This window comes from Rattus norvegicus, chromosome 20 (assembly GCF_036323735.1).
Source record: "Rattus norvegicus strain BN/NHsdMcwi chromosome 20, GRCr8, whole genome shotgun sequence".
NCBI classification, from domain to species: domain Eukaryota; kingdom Metazoa; phylum Chordata; class Mammalia; order Rodentia; family Muridae; genus Rattus; species Rattus norvegicus.
The window spans coordinates 30,888,385-30,902,761 of NC_086038.1; the positions used below are offsets into that span (position 1 = coordinate 30,888,385).

General features: G+C 51.9%; 1 protein-coding gene across 3 annotated transcripts in view; it reads right to left on the reverse strand.

The window, feature by feature from the left end:
* Hkdc1 (hexokinase domain containing 1) overlaps positions 1-14,377 on the reverse strand; it is a 39,008-nt gene that overhangs the window by 10,348 nt on the left and 14,283 nt on the right. The window contains exons 1-10 of one of the 3 annotated variants that reach the window (XM_039099165.2): positions 13,760-14,200; positions 12,837-13,020; positions 10,595-10,750; positions 9,113-9,346; positions 7,301-7,605; positions 4,962-5,101; positions 4,705-4,824; positions 3,706-3,801; positions 3,468-3,567; positions 1,145-1,328 (exon numbers count right to left, since the gene is read on the reverse strand). In XM_039099165.2, coding sequence (XP_038955093.1) covers positions 1,145-1,328; positions 3,468-3,567; positions 3,706-3,801; positions 4,705-4,824; positions 4,962-5,101; positions 7,301-7,605; positions 9,113-9,346; positions 10,595-10,750; positions 12,837-12,997 — 1,496 coding nt within the window. In that variant the 5' untranslated portion in view covers positions 12,998-13,020; positions 13,760-14,200. Of the gene's footprint in view, positions 1-1,144; positions 1,329-3,467; positions 3,568-3,705; positions 3,802-4,704; positions 4,825-4,961; positions 5,102-7,300; positions 7,606-9,112; positions 9,347-10,594; positions 10,751-12,067; positions 12,218-12,836; positions 13,021-13,759; positions 14,201-14,377 lie in introns of those variants that run through there. The other 2 variants (XM_039099162.2, XM_039099167.2) reach the window with 2 other exon arrangements.

The following is a 14,377-nucleotide window of genomic DNA, read 5'->3' on the forward strand; positions in this document are numbered from 1 at the left end:
TCAGTAGTTAGAAATTGCATCGTACCTCACAAAGGCTTGTGGCCCTTGATAAGATGTGATCCCTTGTCGAGGTCAGTGTTCCCATCCATCCTGGGGACCACTTTCCCACTCCTTAGAAGTCAATGACCTTAAAAGGCCAAGGACCTTGACCTCTAAATGGGACCTAGGAAAGCCCAGCCCACTAGGTTACCACAGCCCTGCTCTGTGTTACCCAGGCACTCTGCAAGGAGACACTGACAGCTTCTGGCCCAGGAGTCTTCAACGTACCTTATGGTAATTAGAGAAGGGACCCCTCACTCTCCTGTCAGAAACATCAAGGTGGCCTTCTTGTATCCCCTGTTCTGGCATCTGGCACAGAGGTATAATATGCATAGACAAAGCTGTCAGGTTGATGCCACGAACAGACCTGCTCCCTGGGTTCGGCAAAAGGCTTCTGCTGGGGCATGGTGTTGTGCACTGTATATTCAAATGCTGATTGCTGTGCCCAGAGATCTGGTGGCAGTCCTGACATTGGCATTGGCCTGTCATTTGGAGCATCTCCTACCTCAGTGATTGGTTAATAAAGAGCTTATTCAGCCTATAGCTGGGCAGGAGAGCACAGGGCGGGACTTCTCACCCCAGTCAGGGGGTTCCAAGCAAAAAGAGAAGAGAGAAGGAGGAAGAGGAGAAAAGAGAGCAGGAAGATTTGCCACGAGGTCCCGGTAACCATGAGGAGGAAGAGGAGAACGTGATGGAGCAGAAGGGTCACCCTGAGATCACCAAGTGAGTCGTCATGAGGACACACATGGAACAGACTCAGAGTGCAGGGCCACAGGCTGGGAAGTAAGCAGCCAACGAGGTTAGGGTAGATAAGCATCTGCCCAGCATGCAGCTTGTTAATAAATTGATTAGGTCTCCCTCTGTGTCATTTATTTGAGAGCAAAGGGGGGATAGAGCAGACATAGAAACGCCCCGTCGTTACTTAGAAGGAAGGGGGTTAAAGAAAAATCCACGGGGATCACAACTACATGTAACCCCTTCACACATGACACACACACACCCCATGGGATCACACCTACACGTAACCCCTTCACACATCACACACACACACACACACACACACACACACACACACACACACTCACACCCCACCTGGCCTTCTCACCTCTGTTTGCCGGCATTCAGGGAGCCCTCATCCACCTCCTTGTCGTACTGCGTGCGGATGTCATCTATGCAGCCGTTGTCGCCAAACCCGCCCCACTCCGTGTTGACGCACATCCGGCCTTCATCCCCGTCCACCAGCTCAATGTTCCTCATTTCTTCCATGTAGCACACGTTGCTTCCTGTCCCTGGAAGGAATCATGAGGGAACTTCAGTCCTCAAAGATAACACTAGGTCTACGGGAGGCAGATGAATGCCATAAATGATTGGTGTCTAGGGTCCAAGACAGAGCTGGACAGGGCTCCGGGTTCCTATTCAGCTGACAGTCTTTTTCTTTTCTATTTTTTCTATTTTTTGGAGCTGGGGACCGAACCCAGGGCCTTGCGCTTGCTAGGCAAGCGCTCTACCACTGAGCTAAATCCCCAACCCCCTCAGCTAGACAGTCTTAAACAAGTGCCCTATGGAGTTGTTAAAAAGAAGAAAATAAGGCAGTATCTGTGTATTCCCTCTACCTGTTAAGTAGCCAATGAATGGTTCTCGCCATCCTTAGCAGCAGCAGCATCTCCACCAGCACCACCATCATCATCACCACCATCACCATCATCACCATCATCATCACAACCATCACCATCATCACCATCATCATCACCACCATCATCACCATCACCACCACCATCATCACCACCACCACCATCATCACCACCACCATCATCACCATCACCACCACCATCATCACCATCACCACCACCATCATCACCATCACCACCACCATCATCACCACCACCACCATCATCATCATCACCATCATCACCATCATCATCACCATCACCATCATCATCATTGTCATCATCATCACCATCATCATCACCATCATCATCACCACCACCATCATCACCATCATCATCACCATCACCACCACCATCATCATCACCATCATCATCACCACCACCATCATCACCATCATCATCACCATCACCACCACCATCATCACCACCACCACCATCATCACCATCATCATCACCATCACCACCACCATCATCATCACCATCACCACCATCATCACCATCACCATCACCATCATCATCATCACCACCATCATCATCACCATCATCAACACCACCACCATCATCACCATCATCATCACCATCATCTTCCCTATCACCCCATCATACCCACCATTGCCATCACTGTAATCAGCAGCAGCATCTCCATCCTTCCCATCCTCATCACCCCCCACCTCGGCACCCTCGTTACCATCGTCGTCATGCCCATGGTGCCTAGCATCATCAGCACCCCATTACCATCATCCCGACAGCAGCAGGAGCAGAGCCAGAGTCAGACCCAGTTCCACAGCCCCAGGCCACCATGTCCAACAGCAGCCTCCTTCCTCCCCCAACACCTGGCCCCTGAACCGTAAGTTGAAAGCAGGGAGAGTGAGCAGGAGGAGACACAGTAATGGAGGCGACCGTAGTTACAACACTGTATACTGTCGGGAAACCCTGCTACTGAGGTTGAAGGCTGGCATTGCTACACAGCCCTGAGCTCAGTGCAAAAGGGCGGACTCCTTTTGTCACTGGGGCTTCCTCTTCTCTGGGGGATCCCGAGGCCCACCACAGACTACCTGAGGAATGTCGTGTAGTCCTGCACCCAAGACTCCTGGAAGGCTTCCCAGTGCCAATGAGGCATCTCAGTACCTAAGCCTTTAGCCAATGACCTTTGCCCACCCTGGAAATTCTCATCCCCTTCCAAAACTATGTACTCCTTGGTTCACCCCAGATAAAGTGCATGCACACATACCCTGTTTCTTTGAATATCGTCTGAGAGAATCGACCGTTGAGCATATGTGACACTGAGATCTCCAGAGGAAACTTCCTCCCTCCCCAGCAGTCCCTGACAGACCCAGGTCCTCCTGACCCATGTGTTTCAGACTTGGCTTCATCCTTTACTGCCTGGTGGGTACCGGAGCCCAGACACACCAAGGGAAGATGTGGACCTCAGAACTCAGTTCCACTCAAGCCTTCCCTGTTTGGTGCCTGGACACCACAGGGAGGAGGCAGAAAGCCGGAACCACAATATACATCCATGGGGATGTCCAAGACGTGAAGGGGGAAAATGAAAAACAAAACAAACAAAAAACCTCCTTCTTAATGTATCTTCTCCTTCCCCGATGAAAAGAAGGACCTTGGCTCACAGGCTTGGTGAGAAAGAGCCTGGGAATGAGCCAACCTGGGTCCCCAGACTGAATCACATCCTGGAAACAAAGCAAAGAGCCCAGGAGAGTGCGAGGGGACCGGGTCACTGTCCCCAGACACCGGCCTACCACGTACCTGCAATCAAGCCAATCTCACACCGGGGATCCTCATAGCCACAGGTCATCATGGTCCCCACCGTGTCATTCACGATTGCAACTATGTCCAGGTCAAACTCCTGCAAAGCAAGCAAGCAGTTGTCCTGGAACAGAATGTGCCAGGGGCACCTCGGCCCAAGGCAGACCGAGGTCTGGTAAATCGTGGCAGGGCAGGGGAAGAGGACTGGTCCAACATGAGCCTCCCCACCACAGCCTACGTTTCTCCTCTTGATGGCTTCTCTGAGCATGTCCACCACGTCCTCCCCTTCACAGTCGGTGGCCTTGAAGCCTTTGGTCCATCCTACTAGAGTCCCCTGAAACAAACAAGGGGAACACTTTACTTGGGCAGCCACTCTCAGAATGACAGAGCACCTCAGATCCAATAGGGACGAGACATGGAATCGGGTCACTGGTAGAACATGTATGTTCTTCACCTACTTCTACTTCAACTATCCCAACATGGCTCCTGCTAAACAGGCTCTTCACAGCTCTGCGTGGTCTTCAAGACTCAGGGGTGTTCCTGTCACTGCTACACAGACTCAAAGTCTGGGGACAGAGCCATCCCACTGCTAAAGTAGCCCATGACGGACAGAGGTGTTCTAAAGAGGCTGAATTAGAAAACACCAGACTCAGACTCAGCACTCCCCCACACCCCGCTTTGTTTGTTTGTTTGTTTGTTTGTTTGTTCCGGGACTCAGGAGCATGTGCACAGGGTCAGTGTGGACACTATGCCAATCTGTAGAATGGACTGAGCAACGTGGACTGTGGTACCTGTGGGCAGCCCTGCACCCAATTCCCTGAAGATACCCAGGAATTAACTAACCCTTTTAGTGAACTTCAAAATAAGGAGAAATGAAATTCAGTAAACAGAAAACCCTTTAAGTGGTTCAGTCCCTCTCCACCATGTGTTCCCAGATGTGCAAACAGTGGCTTGGTGATGTGGTTCAGTCAGTAAAGTGCTTGCCTCGTGTACGTTCTGCCCTGGGTCCGATCCTAGCATGACACGGGCTGGGCATGGTGGTGCCCGCCTGCTACCCCAGGACAGAAGGTGGAAGCAAGAAGATCAGAAATTCATGTTGATCTTTGGCCTGCCTAGGATACAGGAGAACCTGTCTCAAAAACCAACCCAATGTGAGCACAGACACAGAGGAACCTTGAAAGGGCCACAGGGGAGGGCAGCCTCCGGGCTGGCTGTGTGCCTGGCAGGGTCATCTTACCTTGTCGATGCATGTTTGTCTGCAGGGGAAGGAGAATGTGAAGCCCAAAGGCAGCTGGGCGCCCTTGAGGCCCATATAGTCCAGGAAGTCAGCGATGCACTGCACAATGTGGTCAAAGAGCTGCAGGGAGAGAGAGGTGCTCATGCAAGGTGTGCACTGATGGGGGCCGAGGCTGGCCTCCCCACCCCCTAATCCCCTCTCCCCCACCCCAACCCCCTGCTCCCCCACCCCCTAACCCCCCAGTCCTAATACTCCACCTCCTCTCCAGTGCCCTGCATGATCTCCAGAGGGATGGCAAAGATCTTGTTGTACATTCGCACCGACCTCTTCCTGATCTTTACAAGGAGGACGCGGAAGTTAGTTCCCCCCAAGTCCAGGGCAAGGAACTTTCCTTTCTCTGTGGGAGAGAGAGTGGAGGCTGCATCCCACCCGCACATGCTGAGCAGGGACCCCGGTTGGGCACTTGGAGGAAGAACAGAGGGCCAAGCTCAGAAGGGGAGCCTCTCTCCTGGCCTCCTAGACAGGAGAAGCTTCAGGTCCTGGTAGGTACCTGGAACTTGTCTTAGGCCAGAACATTTTTCTTAGCCCTCATATCCCAAGACCCAAGCACAGCTTCTGAGAAACAGCTTTCATCCTGGGCCTCCTTCCACGTCTGCAGAGGGAGGAAGTTGAGTCTTCAAGGTTCTTGCAGCTCTAAACCTTCCTGACCAATGGGTCCTAAGCCTCTGCTATAAAACACAATGGGTAGAACCTGGCGCTCAGGGACCATGCATGGGGATCCGGGCCAGCTAACCTGAGTACGAGGGGCTCTGGAAAGCATCTCCTTCCAGATGAAATGGTCCAGGGGAGTCCTGCACCAGGAGCATGACCCTGCTCTTCCTCTACGTGTGCAGACATGTGCATGATCTGGGGGGGAGGGCACATGTGCCACGGGACATATTTGGACCGGGGACACGTCTGTGGGTGGTTCCTGGGGTGGAGCTCGGGTTACCAGGTTTACATAGGAGACAGCCTTACACTATGAGCTATCTCATTGGCCAGGCATAAGCAGTTCCTGTCGCCTCTTCCCTGGGCTCCATGTCCTCCAGCTGGGAAAGCATCCCCAGCCCTGTATCATGGAACCGTGCAGGTCCCCAACTGCAGCCTCACCCCCACACCCTGCCCCTGGGGATCAGAGTCTTGTCTACACAACGTCTCTTGTTGCCCTCCATTCACCCACTCGCTTCCGGCCATACTGTTCTTTCTGTCCCTCACACTTGCCAAAGACATCATTCCAGCCATCTTTATTTTTCTTCCCAGCGCCCATCCTTTCCTGATAGCATGTGTCATTTACGTTACCTTTTGCCTGCCTCTCTAAGCTCCATTCATAAGCACAGGGACTCTGCTGTGTTTGGGCCTAGAGCAGAGCCTATCATGCAGCCACTGTTTCAGGGAGAATTGAGGGACACGGGGGAGGGGGGGTAGCGGGAGATGAAAAGAGAAAGAAACGGCTGGTGTATTTTACTGTTCTAATGAGCTGTGCCATCTGTGAAATGGGAATATCCCATCTTAGGTAACAGGCAGTGGTTTGTGGGATGAAATTACTCAAAGCAAGCTGTAAACCTGAGCATGGGCCAGCAAGAAGACGCAGGGGGTGAAGGCAGCCACCTCCGAGTCTAACATCCTGACTTTGAGCCTCAGGTCTCACAAAGTGGAAGGAGAGAGCCAGCTCCCACAAGCTGTCCCCGAACCTCTCCACGTGTATGGTGTGGCTTGCAGAAGCTCCTGAGGGTGAACAGAGGTGGGGCGGCTGCAGAGAACTGATTCTGCTGCTCAGTGATTCCCCAGAGAGAACAGCAGTTGAGAGTTGGAAACGTCAGGGCTGAAACAGTGAGGAGCAAGGCTGTAACCCAAACCCCAGAAGAACCAGCCAGAGGGAGCCCTAAGGCCCACAGAAGCCCAAGTGTCCATAGGGAGGTTTGGGGCAGCATAGGGACTTCTGCAGACTTACAGCAAGAAGTCTATTCCTGTTATCACCCACACCAAGACGACAACACACACACACACACACACACACACACAAACAGACACAGAGACACACACAAACATACATAGACGCACACATACACACAGAGAGAGACACACAGACATAGACATACACATACACATACACACAGAGACACACACAGACATAGACATATACACTCACACACAGACACACATATACAGACACATACACATACACAACACAAACATATATACACAGAAACACATGTATAACACAGAGATACACACTTACATACAAACATATATATACACAGAGACACACATATACACAGAGAGACACACAGACACACTCATGCACACATACAGACATATACACACACTGACACTGTAATACATACACTCATATACATACAAACACACATTCAATCATACACACATAGAGACACACAGACACACACACACTCACACAGATAGATACCCGCATATGATTTAACCAAGTCATGCAGACTCTTCCAACCAAGGCTCTAACCACACTGCATTTGCAGAATGTAGACAGAAGCCCTCACACCCCTAGAGAGCAGGTGGGTGCCTGTATCACCCACCAACCAACCTGTGCCATCGGGCATCCCATAGACGTAGGTGGGAAGCATCTTCACTGTAGCCAGAGCGTGAGTTTTTTTCTTCAGCCCATACTCAAGTTCAGCCCGCATCTTGTCCCGCACACCCAGGAGTTGCTCTCGGGTCAAATGGAACAAAGCCAGCACCTTATCGATCTGCTTACGCTGGGCCTGCACCCGAGAGGCCACTGCGGTCACCATGGCAGCCCCTTTGGTGCTTCCGCTCTCTGATAGGAGGAAGCGGACATCACAGTTTGGGACCAGCCTCCTCACCACTTTGTGTAGGCGTTTGGGGTACCTGGAGGTAGAGATGGCAGTCAAATACCGAGCAGTCTGGCCAGTGGGCAAGGACACAGAGCTAGTGGGCTGTGGGTTCCAAGGGGCCCTGCTTGTGGACGGTGTGAGGATGGACCAGGACAGGAAGTGCTGATGTTTCAACCCAGAGGGTATGAATGAACAATGTCACCTCTGTCTGTGGCGAAGGATTTGCTCTCTCAGCCCTTTCTAGGGTGTACACTCCTGGCTTCCAGTGAAGCCTCTGTTAGCTAACGAGTCTTTAACTCTGAATCCCTCTGAGGAATTTTCATTTCCCTATGTCTTCCTGGCGGGATCTGGCGACCCCCGCCATCACTGATTTTCCCCATCAATGACTGGGTATCTCTGACTTTTCAGTACGACTATGCCGTGGGTATTACCTAAATAGCGGAGAGGAAGATGGCGAGGAAGAATGACAGATGGAAAGAAAGGTAGGGAGACACAGAAACAGATATACAGATGGGCAGGCAGACAGGCATGCGGACACATGAAAGACAAATGAATGAACATACCAATACATACATGGATGGATGGATGGATAGACAGACAGATGGGTGAGTAGATAGATAGATAGGTGGATGGATATAGATAGATAGGTGGATGGACATAGATAGATAGATAGATAGATAGATAGATAGATAGGTGGGTGGATATAGATAGATAGGATAGATAGATAGATAGATAAGTGGGTGGATATAGATAGATAGGATAGATAGATAGATAGATAGATAGATAAATAAGTGGGTGGATATAGATAGATAGGATAGATAGATAGATAGATAAATAAGTGGGTGGATATAGATAGATAGGATAGATAGACAGGTGGATGGGTGGGTGGATGATAGAGGGTCTTTCTAATTAGGCAATAGTTTTAGCAGACTTTTTTTTAAAGATTTTATTTATTTATTTATTTATTTATTTATTTATTTATTTATTTATTTATTTATTTATTATTTTATGTGAGTTCACTGTCTCTGTCTTCAGACACACCAGAAGAGGGCATCAGATCCCATACAGATGGTTGGGAGCCACCATGTGGGTGCTGGGAATTGAACTCAGGACCCCTGGAAGAGCAGTCTGTGCTCTTAACCACTGAGCCATCTCTCTGGCCCCCCAAACTTTTCTTTTTAGATAGGTCTTGCTGCACAGCCCAGACTGAGCTCAAGCTTGCTTTCTCCCTGCCTCCTTCCGGTGGAAATCTCCATTGCTCGGCCCTCCATACACAATAGGGAACATGTTGCTGGTCAGCCCCTTCGAGTGCTGCCATTACCGGTCTGCACCACCACATCCAGCTAATGGCCCGAGTGACTCCCCAAAGTGTCTGGCCAGCTCTGTAAATGCAGCCTTTGCTCAGTCTTCCCTTGAAATCTTAGAACCAGTAAGAGGAACCTGATTCCAACTGCACGGATATATCACAGAAACCTGAGGGAGCACCAGGGCTCAACTCCAGGGGCAACTCAGCTTGGGATACACTGGCGGGTGGCACTTACTGAGGGTGTGTTTTGTAGAGGGTTCCATCCATGCCCACCGTGGTGCGGAGCCGGGCCAGCTTCTTGTTCTCTCGGAGGCGAGTCAAGATGGCTGCCAGCGCAGCGGCGCAGAGATTGGCCGAGCGAAAAGAGACGATGGTGCACACGTGCTGGACAGCGATGCAGTCTGACTCAGAGGGGTCCAGGCCCAAATCCACCAGGATCTCTCTCGTATTGGCCAGGCCTTCTTTACTCCTGAGCAGGGGACAAGAGTGAGAGGCCCACACTTCCCCATGCTGTGTGGGTTGTGTGCACCCTCTCATAAGAACACAATATAACCAAAGACAGCATCAGCAGTGAGCAGAGCAGCTACTACGAGCCACCGCACGCGTGCTAAGGCTCTGACTCGCCAGCCTACTCCTCCGATCTTCACAAGAATCCCAAGGGAAGGAGCTCTTAGGAGATGGTCCAGGCGAGAGGTCTGAGGCAGAGGGTGAGTGGCTTGTCTCTGCTCACAAAGCACCTACCTAAGTCCTGGAGCTGTGGCTTGGACTCCCGCAGTTAAATTTCAGAGCTCACACTTTTTTTTTTCTTTTTTTTCGGAGCTGGGGACCGAACCCAGGGCCTTGTGCTTGCTAGGTAAGCGCTCTACCACTGAGCTAAATCCCTAACCCCAGAGTCCACACTTTTTTTTTTTTTGGTTCTTTTTTTTCGGAGCTGGGGACCGAACCCAGGGCCTGACGGAACCCAGGGCCTTGTGCTTCCTAGGCAAGCGCTCTGCCACTGAGCTAAATCCCCAACCCCCAGAGTCCACACTTTTAAGCACGTCACATTCTACTGCCGCTCAGGGCTCATCCCTGCCAAGTTCTGTGCAGACATGGATTCTGCACGTTAGACTGATTGCGAAGCTCAGGGGAGAGCTGGGGGTTCCAAGCCTCGGGAGCAGGTTTCTGGTCAGATTGCACTAAGCTCTTTCTTCACGCCGCTGCGGGGCTTTGCGTATAAAGACTCAGATCAGCAGATCAGAAGGCAGCCATACCAGGAGCCCAGGGAAAAGACTCAGGTTCTACAGCCTGGCTCAGGGACTCTGCACCGTACAGAGTACAAGGCTACAACCAGATCATAAGCAAAACTATACGCAAATGTGCGATTCAGGGTAAGAATCCAGGACTTGATTCCAATCCCAAGGGATCAGTGACTGCCAAATTATTACTAGTCACCCTTCAAGGGAGGAAGAAGACAGGAAATCATGGCACGTAGGTGGCTTTCTGACAGTGCAGTCCCTGGCTAGTGACCCAAAGGGTGTGACAGCCAAGGCCGGGACTGAAAGTCCCTGTGAGGGAAGAAGGTCTGCTCCATCATCTGAGTGCATGGCACTGTGGCCACCAACCCAGGCCTCCACAGACTCAGGGCAGCAGGGGACACCCCAGCCCTTCACAGAGGCAAGGAGGGACCTCCAGCCCTTCACAGAGGCAAGAAGGAAGGGACACCCCAGCAGCTTACATCTCCATGGCAGCCACGTGCTGTGTTTCAATCTTGCCCTTTGTGTGGAGAGCGGAGGACTTTGCACCCCCAAACAGGAGACCAACTTTGGCCATCTTCAGCAAGATGAGCCTGACCAGCTCCCCCATGTACAGCCCGCTGATCATCTTCTCGAACCTGTGATGGGGTGAGAGGGTCAGTGTGAGCCACACCTCAGACCTGGTCAGTGTGAGCCACACCTCAGACCTGACCAGTGTGAGCCACACCTCAGACCTGGCCAGTGTGAGCCACACCTCAGATCTGGCCAGTGCCAGCCACACCTCAGACCTGGCCAGTGTGGGCCACACCTCAGACCTGGCCAGTGTGGGCCACACCTCAGACCTGGCCAGTGTGGGCCACACCTCAGACCTGGCCAGTGTGAGCCACACCTCATATCTGGCCAGTGCCAGCCACACCTCAGACCTGGCCAGTGTGAGCCACACCTCAGACCTGCCCATCGGGGAGCCATTTGTACTTAGGCCATGAGGAACCACGGTGTTTTGGACTTCTATTTTCCTAAGCTCATTTGACCATCACATGACATCAGAGCAAAGACCTGGGTGCTTCTAACCCCCTCATTGAGCTTCTGTCTCAGAGAGTCTGCTGAGATTTCAGCCTGGAGTGTCCACCGAAGGCTGATTTGTCAAAGGCCTGCTCCTTGGCCTATATTCTGGAGGAAGTGTCACCTTTATGAGGTGGGCTCCATAAAAGTTCACCCACCACTAGAGACATACTTTTGAAGAGAAAAATGGGACCCCAGCCCTCTCTGTGTCACACCCAGCCATAGGGTTTTCTCTACCACACACTCCCACCATAATATTTGCCTGTGGTGGGCCAAAAGCAATGAAGGCAGCTAGTCATAAGGCTGGGAACCAAATGCCACACTTCTGCTCTTGGAGTATGAAGGTGAGGAACTTCACAAACTGCAAGCCAGGTGACCCTTCACCAGCTGACTAGCTTAGGCACTTGTTACAGTAGCGGAAGGCTGATTTGAAACTTGGAGAACCCAGAGAAGGCCCACCATGACATGGATAGAAGACCAAGAGGTGGCCCTCGCCTCTGAGACTCTTCACCAGACTAATTGTTTCCTAGGCTGAACAATAATATAATTTTTAGTCTTGGAATATAGGAAGGCACAATTTCCAGAACCATGCTATAACCAGACTTATACATTGCAATATAAAAACTCTTGACCATTGGGGCAGGATAGATGGCTCAGCGGTTAAGAGCATTTGCTGCTCTCCCAGAGGACCTGAACTCGGTTCCCAGCACCCACATCACATAGCTCACAACCACCCATAGCTCCGGCTCTGGGAAGAGGGAGAATCCAATGCCATCTTCTGGCCTCTGTGGGTACCTGCATTTACACCTGCACGTGTGCATGTGTACACATGTGCGCGCACACACACACACACACAAATAAAAACTGATTTAAAAAAAATAATCGTTTTAAACCTTGAAAACACAGGAGGCAAACAAATGGAATTCAGGTTCGATCTAAGTGGGAATTGTTTTGAGTGAAGCAGAGATAAAAGTCCAGTGGGCATCACTTTGGCTTGTAACAGCTCCTAGTTGCAGGGAAGGAGGCATGCGCGGGGAAAGAGGCATGCGCAGAGAAGGAGGCATGCGCGGGGGGGGGGGGGGGAAGAGGCATGCGCTGGGAAGGAGGCATGCGCAGGGAAGGAGGCATGCGCAGGGAAGGAGACAAGCGCAGGGAAGGAGGCATGCGCAGGGAAGGAGGCATGCGCAGGGAAAGGTAGCAAGGCCGGCTGGTGGGGGAAGCTCAGCCATGGCAAAAAGCTACAGCAGCACCTGAGCAGCCGCTCTGCAGGCCTCGGCTGAAGCTCAAAGTGGGTGTGGCCGAACAGCAGACAGAGTGGCTGCTGTGAGATGAGGCCCCTGAGGATGTCTGGTGGCTGGGGAGCCCCAAGGAAACTCGCATGGAAAAGCCTGGGCAGAGTCCTGTGCTTTCTGTGCCTAGCTTTCCTCTGTGCCCACTCACCTATATGCTCCAAGACAGCAGGAACATGGCATTTGGCTCACAGAATTATCGGTAGAGCCTTGGATGCGCACCCATACCGCAGAACTATGAACTGCATGAGAACTGTGGTTAGGACCTAGGGGGACAGGCTCCCTGCGGGGACTGACCTTCTGGGGTACAGAGAGAGCCCAAGACAGAGAGAGAGGGACTGCCAGGCATTGTATACCCGGATGGAACACTCACAGCTGCTTCCCGGGGTTGAGTGAGCCCAGGTCCAACTCTCTGTCAAACTCGGTGCGAATGTCCTCCAAAGTGCCATCGTCCCCGAAGGCCCCCCACTCCGTGTTGATGCACATCCTTCCCTCGTCCCCTTCCACAAGGTCGATGTTGCTCATGTCCTCCATGTAACACGCGTTGGTGCCTGTTCCTGGAGAGCAGACCAGAGACAGAGGGGACAACAGCAGATGATTGGCACATGTCTGTCCCAGTGTGAAGTGGGGGGGGGGGGTTGTCCTGGAAACGTTAGATGCTTCAAGCTGTCTGTGGTCAGACCCCTTAGGAAAACCAGGCCAGGAAACCCCTTTTAGAAAAATCAGAGGGGTTGGGGATTTAGCTCAGTGGTAGAGCGCTTGCCTAGCAAGCGCAAGGCCCTGGGTTCGGTCCCCAGCTCCGGAAAAAAAAAAAAAAAAAGAAAGAAAGAAAGAAAAGAAAAGAAAAGAAAAATCAGAAACTGCCCCCTAGCCCTGGCAGAGGAATGGGAGGCAGAGACGTGGCTCTTTGAGAACAGAAATGGTGGCACACACTGGCATGAAACACCGCCCCCCAACCAACACACACACACACACACACACACACACACCTGTAATCCAGACAGGAGGACGGTGAATTCTACAGATAAAACCCTGTCTCAAAAAAAAAAAAAAAAAAAAAAAAAAAAAAAAAAAAAACAAAAACCTGTCTCAAAGGATTACTTGAGTGTATTATGCCCCAACTGCCTTCTCACAGGCTCCCCCAGCTGCTGGGCACTCCCAGCATCTAACTTTCTGTCACAGGCCCTTTGCGCCTCTGCACAGGTTGCCCACTTCTACCCTGGTCTTGGAAATTAGTCTCACAGTTGCAGCCCAACTGAGACAGGAGCTTTAAGCCCAGGCTAGCCTGAAACTCACTAAGTAGCCCAGGCTGGCATCAACATTAGAGCAATCTTCCTGCCTCCAGTCCATAAGGGCCAGGACTACAGATGGGAGCTACTATGCCCAGCTTCCGTTGCACTTCTCAACATACACAGGAGAATCCAGGGAGGCACCGTGAGCCAGCACTGAGCACAGAGCCAGCAATCATAGCGTGAAAAGGCAAGGGAGAGAAGGAGGGGGCGGGGATAGAGACGGGGAGAGAGAGTGTGGATGCAGAATGGGTAAGGTGTGAAGATGAATGAGGATGGAGAGAGGGAGGGAGAGAGGGAGAATGGATGTATGGAGCGGGAGAGGGAAGATGGAGGCACAGAGGGAGGGAGGATGGATGCGGGGAAGGTGTAGAGGTTTTGTCTTTTACTGTTTATTGTAATGCTAAGTGCTGGGCTCCAAGGTTTGGAGTCTGCCTGTAGCCGGAGAGGCCCTGCCCCCAGTTCATTCTGATTGGTAAATAAAGATGCCAGCAGCCAATAGTTGGGGAGGAGAGACATAGGCGGGGTTTAGAGTTCCAGGACGGGGGGGGGGGGGGAGGAGGAGGAGGGGGAGGAGGGGGAGGAGGAGGAGGGGGAGGAGGGGGAGGAGGAGGGGGAGGAGGAG